The sequence below is a fragment of the Hirsutella rhossiliensis genome (assembly GCF_020360975.1).
Source record: "Hirsutella rhossiliensis strain HR02 chromosome Unknown scaffold00005, whole genome shotgun sequence".
NCBI lineage: Eukaryota > Fungi > Ascomycota > Sordariomycetes > Hypocreales > Ophiocordycipitaceae > Hirsutella > Hirsutella rhossiliensis.
In genome coordinates, this window is record NW_025408671.1 from 4,114,391 (window position 1) to 4,126,205 (window position 11,815).

Below are 11,815 nucleotides of genomic sequence, written 5' to 3' on the forward strand. Positions count from 1 at the left end.
CAGGCAATCAAAATGCCCTCTCTTTACATCCCTCGAGTCAGCCCTGTATGCTCAGCCTGCCGTGTGACTGGTCGAAACGGAAGACGCGCGTTGCCAAGGCGAGCCAAGACGCCAAAAGGCTAAATGGAGGGGGAAAGAGGGCAAACCCGTCCGGAATCCCTGCTGGTGCCAAGTGGCCGTCTCCTATTCCTCGACGACGGGACCCGTATGCGTGGATGATGGAACCGGGGCAGCGGGCGGCCTCTCCGTACGGTTCAACAAACAACGTCGACGACGGCGGTGGAAGCGTCCTCGTATGCGAGGAGGCTTGGCGAGCGCGCGCGGCGGAAGGGTCGGGGCGGCCTCGTCGCGTAGAGGTCCAGACGTTGGCGATGACTCCGACACGGGACAAGGCCCATAGGGCAGGGTTCCGCGTCGCACCTTGGTCCCGAGCCAAGCCCAGCCCCATGCCCTGCGGCCCCCGTCAGCAAACAGCAGGAGTGGTGTGGGGGGGAGGTGGGGGGGGAGAAAGCTTTGCTCCTGCGTGCGTGGCGCGGAGGGCCGTGTCCATTCAGTGCTCGGTGTTGCACAAGGCAGCGCCTCATCCACCCTCGCCAACTTGGCTGCAGCTCTGGTTTTCCGAGACGGCCATGTCGTCATGTATGATGGCAGCCCTCGGACCGGCGTGGAATGCTGTCCGCGCCGAACGGAATCCGTCTTGTTCCTCGGTCCGGCGCGCCGTCCATCACTCACCGTGCGTCGCCCTGCCTCTGCCGTAAGCGGGCAGACAGACGGACGCACGCCGCGCCACCGTTGTCTTACAATACAAAAAGGCCCTTTATGGCAAAGAAGAGCACGGCTGACCTATCATCGGGCTACCCCGGGGGGCCGCGGGGTAGCGAAGCAAATCTACGAATGGCATTTCGTAAGGCTGACGATTACGTACTCCGTAGCGGCCGGCTTCTCCGCTTTGAGACTCGCAGGTTTGGCCTGCTGCTTGCTCTATGTATGTGCCCTCCAGTTTTATTTCATTTCTTGCGTCTTCTGCTTCTGGTGAGTTTTGCCATGACCCCAGGGTTTCGTGTATGTAATAGACGTGAAGATGAACCGGGTCGGACATGAAGCCCGTGCAGACGCTCAAATCGGACCCCCCTGCCCCCACACCCGGTTCCTGGCTGATGACGACAGGACCCTCTCCTGAAACTCTATTAAGCCTCTGAGGCAGCTGGAGCAAAATAATCTCTACTTCGCTGGAAGCACCCCTACTTTTCTCAGCCTGCGATCAGCCGGGAAACTCGCGGCCGAATGTGACCATTTCCTCCAATTGGGTGCACACAACCTTGGCCACAAACTCTTCGGGATTGCCATCTTGTGCATCCTTGATCATTCGCAAATAGTCAGACCGTTCAGTGCCAAGGAAAACGACTGGAAAGTATCCCTGGCGAATCAAGAAGTCCTGCATTATCAACCTAGCGACTCTGCCATTGCCGTCGGGAAACGGGTGAATGTGCAGAAAATAGGCAGTCGCTTGGCAAGCGATGACGATCGGATGCAGATCTTTGATGCGGTGGGCTTTGTCTCGCCACTGGAAGAAGCGCTTCATCAGGGCCGGAACCTCGTCAGGATAAGGGAAAACGCGCAACGGATTGCTCCGGACGGTGATTGGGGCTCGTCGAAAATCTCCTGGCACGACTCTCCCTCCCCAGCTATTCGCATAGATTTTTTCCGAGCTCGTTTCCTTGATGATGAGAGCCGAGAGCGCCTGAACTTCATTCTCGTCAAGCCCAGCCGTACCGACGTTTTTCAAAGCCGTCTCGGTGACCCAATGAGATGCCACGATGTGGTTTCGCAGCTCTGTGGCCTGGCTCACATCGGCCTCGGGTAGGATGGAATGAACTTCTGGGAGCGCTGACTGAGAAAGTTTGCTAGCAGACACAGATGCGAGGTCGACTTCCTTGAAAAAGGTCGAGGCAAGGTAGTCGTTGATCCGGATACTGTTGCCAAGATGAAGTTTATTATCCTCTATCGCCACGGACTGATGCGCATATTTAGCGATAAGGCTACGAGAAATGTCACTCGTGCGGAGCTTGATATCACTCTTGTAGCTATCGATGTTGTCGAGGATCGAGGCATGGCGCTGCACTGCGAGTCAGTCTCGAACCTGTTCAAGCATCGAATTAGGGGTTAAATGGTCACTTGGTTCAGGCTCGCGTAGCCGTTTCGCTCGCTATCACCAGGATAATGGTAATCCTCCCAGACTTTCCCAGACTTGGCCAGCTTATTGTACTCGGGGCTGTCTCTTTCGAGATGGGTGAAGGGCGCGTATATCTTTTTGAGTAGGATGTTTCGCGGGTTAGTCGACGAGCTCATGCCACGCCCGAGAGCGGGCGTTGAGAGGAGAAAACCACGGACGAACACCATGGTTACTTGAGCAAGCAAAAGTGTAGAAGAAGGGTGAGAGAAAGGAAAAGAACACTGCAAGGTAAGGCTGGGGAACAAGGTGGGGGCACAAGGTGGGGGAAGTATGGTGTTTTAGGGAAGGGCTTGACAGGTGGGTACCTATTATAGGCCCACTCGTGCGTGATTGTCTGCCGCCGCATGTAAGTCGGTGTCGAAGGTCGAAGGAGTGTCGAAGACGAGGTCTGTGGGCTGTGGGTCCGTCCGTTTCGCAGGGGACCCCGGGGGAAATTCCCTCCCCAGCTTCGGAATGCATCCCACATCCCTCTGTTCCGCATCACGACTTAGACATGGGCTCCCATGTGTGCGTATGTGCCAAGAATGAATGGGGAGAACTAAGCCGTCCAGCAGCCCATGTCTCTGTGGACTCAGATCTCCCACGCGCCGTGACGCCAACCGCCACCACCCTCGCTCTCACTCACTCACACGCAACTTGCACTCCCAAGGCTTGCGGCTCAAGCCAATCACTCACAACGCAAAGCACGCTGTCTCGGCTGCCCACTTTACCCCAGGGCCCTGCCTCGCCGGGGGGAGGAGAAGCGTTGGTGGCGGTGTCGGGTCCGAGGTTTGAGCGCTTTCCAGGGTCTTCGTGTCAGGCTCTGCTGACTTTGGCTCTGGGCCAGCATGACGCTCGTTTCGTGTGTAGTGTCGTACTTTGCTGGCGTGGCCTCAGGCAGTTGAGCTCTCCAGAACGTTGCCCGTCTCCATAATTGGCCCATGTTTTGGAAGTGCCGGGCTATATCAGTCCCGCCACTGCCACTTGCCCATGCTCCTCCCACAGCGTCGAGAAAAGAAAAGGGTCCTGGAGCCCCCTTGTTCTTTCCTTCTACTTCACAATTCCATTCCTCTCTCCTTCATCACGTCATCTCCCATCTAGAGAAATCCATTGCAACAATCAGTCTTGTTCCCCGGCAGCGCTATAGTACGCAATGAGGCTCACCAACAAGACGGCCATCGCCGCTGCCCTGGCCCTCAGTCAGTGCCCGCTCCCCCGTGCTTTCGTGGCCTTCGCTAACGCTCCTTGCAGATGTGGCCGAGGTTTGGGCCGCCACGGCCTTGTACTGCCCCGAGGCCGAGGTATGCTTCCGCTGGGGAGTGCCAGAGGCCGCCGCCAAGTCGGGCTCCGGCAACGTCTACTTCCAGCTCCGAGCCCCCGCCAACTACTCCTGGATTGGCCTCGGGACAGGATCCAAAATGCAAGGCTCCGACATGTTCGTCATGTACGCCAACGGTATGAACAACGTGACGCTCAGCACGAGATCCGGCACGGGCCATACCATGCCGCAGCACGTGGAACGAAACGACGTCCAGCTCGTCGAGGGCTCGGGCATCAGCAACGGCCAGATGGTGGCCAACATCCAGTGCAATGGATGCAGCAAGCTCGACCTCTCGGGCTCTTCGGGCTGGATAGCCGCCTGGGCCCAAGGCAGCCCCCTGAACTCCAACAGCCTGACGCAGCGAATCTCCAAACACGACGGCTTCGACAGCTTCTCGGTGGACCTCTCCAAAGCCACCGTCAAGTCGGACCAGAATCCCTTCGCAGGCCCCGCCGCCGCAACCAGCGGCGGCGACATGGACGCCGTGTCGGGAGGGAATAGGGGCAGCTCGGGCAAGAGCTTGGGAAACATCCACGGCATCCTCATGGCCGTCGTCTTCCTCATCGGGTATCCGCTCGGGTCCACGCTCATGCCCCTGGTCGGCAACTGGATCCTGCACGCCAGCTGGCAGATGCTCGTCTTTGTGGGCATGTGGGCGGGCTTTGGCATTGGATATGTCATCTCTCGGCGTGAAGGTTACGTGAGTGTTCTGCTCTGCCAAGGGTTGATCAAGTCGCTAACAATGCCTTTGTCAGTTCTTTGCTGGCCCGCACACACAGCTGGGCGTCATCTTGTGCGCCCTGCTTGGCTTGCAGCCCGCCTTTGGATCGCTGCATCACCTATACTTTGTCAAGCACCGGGAGCGCGGCGTCATCAGCCACGTGCACATCTGGTATGGCCGTGGGCTCATGCTCCTCGGCATCATCAACGGCGGCCTGGGCTTGAAGCTCGGGGGGTCGTCTCGCGGCTTCGTCACGGCGTACAGCGTCATAGCCGTCATCGTCAGCTTGATGTACATCGGCTCGATCCTGTTTCGCATGTCGAGGAGCAAGCAACGTCGCTTCAACGGCGGGCCCAAGTTCCGGGTCAACTCGATCTGACCCAGGCGAGCCGAGTAAAGCTGGTTTACCGAAAGGGAAAATGTAAAGTCTTGGATGTGCCCCTGGTTGAGCGTGGAAAGGCATCCTATCCCGGCATCAGTGGTTTAGACCAGATCTGGACCCCCGCGCCGACGAGGAAGAGTAGAAATTTCCCAGCATTGCAGACAATAGTCAAACTTGAAGCTATTCACACCGTCTTTTTCGTTATAATGCGAACGAGCCAGGATTACGCATGTCACATCCATATCAGCGCGCTCGCGCCGCACGCCTTTATCTGCCGAGGGTAACAAGGCTATACAAGTTATACTTGTTATGCGTCCCACTGTAGAGGGTGTAATTCCAAGTGAAAAGAGGCGCTTACCTTGATGCCCTAACTCTGCTGGGTCAGCTTCTCAGTGGCCCTTGCTGACATGTCGCTGCAAGGTCACAGGCAGCCCATGTCGAGAGAGGTCCGTCTCAACATGCGCACCGGGCCTCTGGTCATGGCATCCACTTCCGCGATTGGCATTGCCGTGGGCGCCTTGCTTAGTTGGTCCGTCGCTTTCCCGAGTCCCCTCTCCATACCCGGCATCAATGCAGCATATCATGCTCGGGTCGCAGCTTCGCCAATCTCTGGCTTCTGCGCTCCGGCCGCCGGCCCGATGCGGCTATTGCTGCATCTTAAGTCGGAACCGAGTGTCGCTTTGTTCTTACTTGACCCCCAAGGGTCGATTGTCGAGTCACCCATGGTTTGGGCTCCAGGACAGAGGTTCGTTGACGCTTGTGCAAAGCTGTGGACGCAGAGGAACTGGCAGCATCATCGTCATCAAGTCCCCGCTTCATTCCCGAGAGCCGCTGGGCGCGGCGTGTATTGGTCGATGATGGGGGGGGCAGGCCTTGTACTTGTTCGGGCTGATCTGATTACTGTTAGGGAACAAGGCGCGAGAACTTGGCTGCAATAGTACGAACAAGATATGAAGTGCCCGGATTCCAGCTTTCGCTTGAGCTGGAAATAGTATTCGGCTATCTTGTCCTGCTCGACCTGAGCGGCTTCATCAATGACAACTGGTTCCGGCGGCCCATGGATGGCACGCGGCCCATGGATATCACGCCGGAGGGCATTGTATTTAGTCTCGATAATATCGAGTTGGCGCTCCCAGAAGGTCGGGTTGTCGAAGTTGGCGAACTCGCCCCCGCGATAGGCAACTTGTCCAGTCTTATCGACATACACCTCGGCCTCGCGTTGGTGCTTGATGCCTTGGGGGCCCATATACCCAAAAGCCTTGATCGTGCCAAGGATCTCGATCTTGGTGTCCTCGATCTGAGCAGCAGGCGACCAGACGGCAGTTGAAGATGGGGAGTAAGAGGGTTCACTAAGCAATCGGAGATTGGCCTCCGTCAGCTTCATCGTCATAGTGGCGGGAGGCAGCCAAGAGGAACAAGAGGTCGAAGTAGTGGCCTTGAAGTCGGATGCGGAGGGATGAGCAGCGAGCTGCATTTACTTGTGCGAGGGTGCATTTTCTTGATGCCCAGGTACAGAAGCTTATGATCGGGGTAAGAAGGTGGTGGTGGTCCAATCGGCAGTGCTACTCCAACCAGTGCCACCTAAAGGCGCAACCGGGTGCTGCGCGAGGGCACCTGATGCTGCCTTCAACGCACGAAAGCACGTGACGATAAGGCGCCGCCCTCAACGCACGAAAACACGTGAAGATAGGCATCCCGAATTCCTACATGCATGATGCAAGCCGACGTTGCGACCTCATGCGCAGATATCGATTGGCCATGGTGGTCCGACGACGCGACAGCTCTCGGCGCTTAACGTGCATAGCTGTTCTGACTTCTATATACCAAAGGCGACGTGCTCGCCGTAAGCCATCGCCATCCTTCACCTGTCCTGCCACTTACACTACCTGTCACTAACAGCGCATTCCAGTATGGCGCCCGGCGTCCTCGAGATTACCTCAAACAAGCGCCGCCTTCTTATATATAAGGAGAATGGCGACTTTGTGGTCGATGGCGAGGCCTTGAGCTTCGAGTCTGACCCGTACCATGAATCGACGGCGGACCACGACGACACGCGTAGGGACGGTACGCCCGCACCCCAGTTTATCCGTCAGGGTCTCTTGCGCATCACCATGAGCTCCAAGCCTAAGGATGCTCATCTTGGCTGGATCTTTGGCAGTTATTGCCTCGCCTGTGATGTTCTGCTGGACGAGAATAGCCGCCGAGGAATCAGTGCCAAGCAGTTCGCCGTACGGATGCAGAAAGAGCCCGGCGTGTTTCTCATCGTCAATCTCAGCCGGCACGGCACCCTCATGAGGTCCACGGACCCTGCCTTGACTCTCGTCAAGTCGCAAAGAGCTTTCGGGGCCAGCGTGGGCATGAGAGACATGACGCTCCGTGTGGGTGACCTGGCCCTGGAGCTAACCTGCCCCAAGAACTCGGCGCACCCCGGCGAGTTTGAAGCCCACTGGTCCCGGCTCTATGCCGAGCTAGGTGCCCAAGTGCCGCCAATGACCGGCCTGGCTGTGAGTGCGGGGCCAAGCACCGCCCGCGCGTCGATAGAACAGCACGGGAACATGCCGAGCCCGCGGTTCTGCTATAGATGGGTCGATTGGATGGCCCGGCACAACGCAGAGCGGCAGGGTTTTGAGGGGCCCAGTTTGAGGTGGTCGAGTTTGAACTGGCAATGTATAAAGTGGCCGAGTTTGAAGTGTCAGTGACCATTTCACTTCGCTCAGTACTGTACGCCTCGTTGTCTGTCTTGTGGATGATGCCAACTGCAGCCACGAAACTGCCTGAGCCTTGGGATGCTCCCCTGTTCCCCTTCCTTACCGCATGAGACATGCCGTAAAGTTGGCGTTACGCAGGTACTTTTGGACATGTTTGTTGCGTCGAATCGAAGTCGCAATATTAAAGCCGATGCATATCAGGCGAAGCCCTGGCATCCTTACAAGCGAGGCCGATACACGGTCTTGCCTGCCGGCATTGAGATACCGAAATTCCTGTGATTTGGAGTGAATACATGTCTGCACGTGACGGCTCACCTTGCTTTACGGCCGCGGCAGGCGAAGCAATCATCTTTTTGTCGACCACTTCATGCCCGCATATAAACGCGGCCATCGTCATGAGTCGCCTCTCTCCCTGTCGATTTCTCTTCCAGCACCGGCGCGCATTTTACCCTCTGTGCCCTACTCAAAGACGCCGACATCGCGCTTTGTCTACCAACTGATCGAGGAGGTGGAACGGCTGGAGTATTATCAGTCTGGGGGATACCATCCCGTCCAGATCGGCGACTCTCTTCAGGGGCGATACCGCATAGTGCACAAGCTCGGCCATGGCTCATTCTCAACAACTTGGCTGGCCCGGGACCAGCAGCTAGCAACCTATGTTGCCATCAAAGTGGCCACCTCGGACTCAGACCACCATGAGGCCGACGTCTTATCTCGCATCACCGTGCCTACTCTTGAATGCAAAGGCCGTGGCAAACCCCTGCTCCCAGCTGTCCTTGATCGCTTCAGCCTCTGTGGACCTAACGGGACGCACTTTTGCCTCGTAACGAACCCGGCAAGATGTAGCCTTGCTGATACCAAAGAGGCGTCTGGTTCTGGTATCTTCCGGCTCCAAGTTGCCCGAGCTCTTCCCGCTCAACTTGCCATTGCTGTCGCACGAGTCCATGACCAGAAATATGTCCATGGAGGCAAGTATCATTGCCCTTTCTTAGTGTATTTTCTAACAATTTCCCCAATAGACCTTCATCTAGGCAATATCCTCCTACATTTGCCATCGGGTCTTAACCATCTCTCAGAGGAGCAACTTTACCACAAGTTTGGACCACCCGAGCCCGAGCCTATCATCCGGCTAGACGGAAAGCCAATTTCGCCAAATATTCCTTCACACGCAATCTCGCCGGTATGGCTTGGCGAGCCTAGTGAGAATATCGTGCTCTCCAATGCGAAGCTCCTGCTTGTGGACTTTGGGGTAGCCTTTCGACCATCGGAAGAATCGAGGTTTCAGTCCTATACACCGCTCGAAATCCGGCCGCCAGAAGCCCGCTTTGAGCCGACAACGCCCCTCTCCTTTGCGTCCGATATCTGGAGCCTTGCTTGCACTATATGGGCCATTATCGGCCAGAGATCGTTATTTGACAGCCTTCTAGCGACTGAAGACGACATCACGTGCGAACATGTTGAGGCCCTTGGCTGTCTTCCACCAGAGTGGTTGGAAAAATGGGGAGCGCGGTCGGAGAGATTCACTAAAGCTGGTCAGGCCGTAGAGAGTCGATCTGTGTGGCCGTGGGATCAGCGTTTTGAGAATAGCATACAAGAGCCTCGGCGCGACAAGGGAATGGTGACCCTTGACATGAAAGAGAAGGATACTTTCTTCGCAATGATGCGGCGAATACTTGCGTTTAGACCTAGTGACCGGCCGACTGCCAGGCAAGTCTTGGAAACGGCATGGATGAGGGACTGGGCTCTGCCCGAGTTTGAGAAGATTCCAGAATGAACATTCTTTCCTGCAATCTATTATCTGCCAAACCTGAAGGATCCGGCAGTGTTCAGGGAAAGATGCAAGAAATGTGGACGAAGATGAGCCAAAGTACTCTTGGAAATACAATAACAGCATCACGGCATCAGTCTTAAATCGTACGATGGAACGGCAAACGCGGATACACTGGCGCAGGACGCAGGTTTCGAGAAGCCGAGGTAGCTGGGCTCTGGTCCATCAACTCTCGGCTAGAAGCGAACTTATGTCGGATCATTCAGAACTTGGTGGCGTCCTCGCGTCTTGGGGCTGAGTGGAAAAGGTAGCAACGCCGACGAGCTTAGTGCTATTTGGGGATATTCGAGGAAGCCCTGCCTGGGGGGGCATCCTCGTTTAGACATGTGTCCATTCGTCACGACGCAGTAGCAACTGAAGCGATCGTGAAGTGTCGACTCGAAAAGTAAACTGACTCGCCACCGTCGTCGAGCGGCCCACCGCAGGCGGGTATCATGGCCGCATCCCCGAAGGCGATCGGAGGCCGACTCAGCGTTGAGCATCGAGTCGTGTCAGCGAGCTCCATCAGGGCGATCGGCGGGGCTTCGGCGAGCTCGTCCATGCCTCTAGCCAGAAGCTGGGTTGAGACGTTATCGCAAGGATAGTGTCAAAGGATGCATAATAGCCTCGGAGGGGTTCTTCCATCCTGAGAGACTAAAAAGATTGAGAGGTCATGCGCATCCGTCGTGTTGTTGACGGGTCACGTGCCGCCAGCCGCGCGCGTTCTACCACAGTACCCGAGGAGAGGGGGTGGACACCTGAGGCACAAAGCCGTCCGATCTGGCCCGGCCGGGGGGGTAGCGACATCACGATTTTCACCCGCCCATCATCACCCGCTCTTCCGCAGCGCCTGTTCTCCCCCCATTGAGCACCACGCCCAGCCATTCACGATGCTCAGCCGTCTACCCAGGGCCTCGGTAAGTATCCGACTCTCTCTTCTCTCTGCCCGTCGCTTTTCCTGCCGGGCCGGTAGCCTGGCCGTAGCTGGGGAGCTTCTGTTGACCTCGTCTACCTCTGCAGCGCGCCAGCTCCATCATCGCCACCGTCGCTCGGTCGGCCAGAGCACACACCCAGGTCCGGAGCTTCATCGCTCCCACCGTCTCTCGGAGAGGTAGGCCCTCTTTTATCTCGCCCGAACCTCTCCCCCCCTACGTTCAGCGATCATTCCAAAGGCCACCTCTGCCGCTGCAACCACCACCAATTTGGACCCGCAGCCGACTCACAGCACTCGCAATTTCCCAATGACGACTCCTACCAATCTCTCACCGCAGAAATCAGAAACAACCAAGAGCAAAGCTAACCAAAGTCTTCTCCGCAGCCGACTTCGTCCAGGAGCTCTACCTGAAAGAGCTCAAGGCCTACAAAGTCCCCCCCGTCAAAGAATCCGATGCCGAGGGCCAGGTCCAGACCTTCTCCATGCCCAAGACGCCCGCCTCCCCCGAGGAGACCGACCTCGCCGGTAACCTCAAGGAGTACGAGAGCATGGCCGTCGAGATTGAGGGCCAGGAGGCTTCCCACGGCGCCCACGGCGCCGCCTCGCTGCCCGACTGGCTCGAGGCCGAAGAGGACGAGCCCAAGGCCCATTAAATACAACCACCAGCAACGCGGCCGATCAAGTGGATGGCGCCGAGAACAAGGGGGGGGGGTGTTTGGAGGCTGCTGTAGCGACGGAGGGGTTGCTTTCCGCCAGAGCGGTGACCAAGAGCCGGCCGGCGGGGACATGGCGGGCTGGCTCACGACGATTACGGGTGGTGGATGCCGTTGACAAACCCGTTGTACATTTTCCGCGTAACAGCCTTGTCTGAGGGTGTAGGACTTTCATTGCGAGGAGCTGACAATCACGATGCCAAGACTCTGCTTGCCTTTTGCCTTTTGACTTCTCGTCTCGTCTGGTGCAGCTCTCCAAAGCATTTGCCATCAAGCACATGGACCGTATAAACGTCACATCGGTGGCAGCACAGAATGCCGTACGACGCAGTCTGACAACCTCGGGACGAATTGATCTCACGAGGGGCCCGCACACACACACACTTACACACATCTTGTTATCATTGGTCCCCAAACTCGGGGCCCTTCTTCGCTATTACTAGGGCCCATCTGCCCTTCTAGCCACGATACCGTTCCCGGGCTGCCTGGTACCAGCCCGGGCCGCGGCTTGCCTTTCCGTAGCCGGAGCTATTCACTCACCGCTTCGCCTCAGGGATGTTGTGGGAGAACTCCGCCACCAGGCTGACCAACGCAGTGCAATCCACTTCAGCCAGCCAGACGCACTCGAGGCATCCCGCGTAGCAAATGCGGACGCTTGGCAATCGCCCAGCTTCGCAATCGCGCTTTGTGGACGCTCCAGTCACAGCAGCAAGCCGGACAAAAGCAAGAGACGGACAACACGCCGAGAGCCACTATCCTGTTCTCGTTGTCTTTGGGAATACCTCGTATTTTGTACGGGCCCTAGGACCGAAAGTCCCCGGGTTGGGGGCCGATGCGAACACTTTTTTTCTCAGCACATACCCGAACGCCATGGTTCCTCCTTGCTCCGCTGCCCTTCTGACGATGCAATGCAAAACTAGCCGGCCCCCATGATGCAGTTATTCCTTTATTACCCCTTCATGCCAGGGTCGTGACAAGGACGACGAGTCAGTATTACCACTCGAGCTGGAAAAAAGA

General features: G+C 57.1%; 5 protein-coding genes across 5 annotated transcripts; 3 read left to right on the plus strand and 2 right to left on the minus strand.

Moving 5' to 3' along the window:
• Nucleotides 1–1,261: 1,261 nt before the first annotated feature.
• HRG_05925 (fic/DOC family domain-containing protein) lies at nt 1,262–2,349 on the minus strand (the record flags this gene model as incomplete). The annotated part of the gene is made up of 2 exons (XM_044864396.1): nt 1,262–2,116; nt 2,176–2,349. 2 exons carry the CDS (start codon nt 2,347–2,349, stop codon nt 1,262–1,264), a joined length of 1,029 nt encoding a protein of 342 aa, XP_044720928.1.
• Nucleotides 2,350–3,365: 1,016 nt separating this feature from the next.
• HRG_05926 (cytochrome domain of cellobiose dehydrogenase) lies at nt 3,366–4,633 on the plus strand (the record flags this gene model as incomplete). The annotated part of the gene is made up of 3 exons (XM_044864397.1): nt 3,366–3,411; nt 3,464–4,233; nt 4,313–4,633. The coding sequence occupies 3 exons, from the start codon at nt 3,366–3,368 to the stop codon at nt 4,631–4,633; spliced, it is 1,137 nt and encodes a 378-aa protein (XP_044720929.1).
• An 805-nt stretch (nt 4,634–5,438) lies between these two features.
• Nucleotides 5,439–6,026, minus strand: HRG_05927 (uncharacterized protein; the record flags this gene model as incomplete). The annotated part of the gene is made up of 2 exons (XM_044864398.1): nt 5,439–5,524; nt 5,582–6,026. 2 exons carry the CDS (start codon nt 6,024–6,026, stop codon nt 5,439–5,441), a joined length of 531 nt encoding a protein of 176 aa, XP_044720930.1.
• Nucleotides 6,027–6,546: 520 nt separating this feature from the next.
• On the plus strand, nt 6,547–9,118 carry HRG_05928 (kinase; the record flags this gene model as incomplete). Its single annotated transcript, XM_044864399.1, has 6 exons — nt 6,547–7,140; nt 7,814–8,186; nt 8,241–8,312; nt 8,364–8,524; nt 8,573–8,853; nt 9,028–9,118. The coding sequence occupies 6 exons, from the start codon at nt 6,547–6,549 to the stop codon at nt 9,116–9,118; spliced, it is 1,572 nt and encodes a 523-aa protein (XP_044720931.1).
• Nucleotides 9,119–10,041: 923 nt separating this feature from the next.
• Nucleotides 10,042–10,738, plus strand: HRG_05929 (ATP synthase complex subunit h domain-containing protein; the record flags this gene model as incomplete). The annotated part of the gene is made up of 3 exons (XM_044864400.1): nt 10,042–10,068; nt 10,172–10,262; nt 10,470–10,738. 3 exons carry the CDS (start codon nt 10,042–10,044, stop codon nt 10,736–10,738), a joined length of 387 nt encoding a protein of 128 aa, XP_044720932.1.
• Between the last annotated feature and the right edge of the window lie 1,077 nt (nt 10,739–11,815).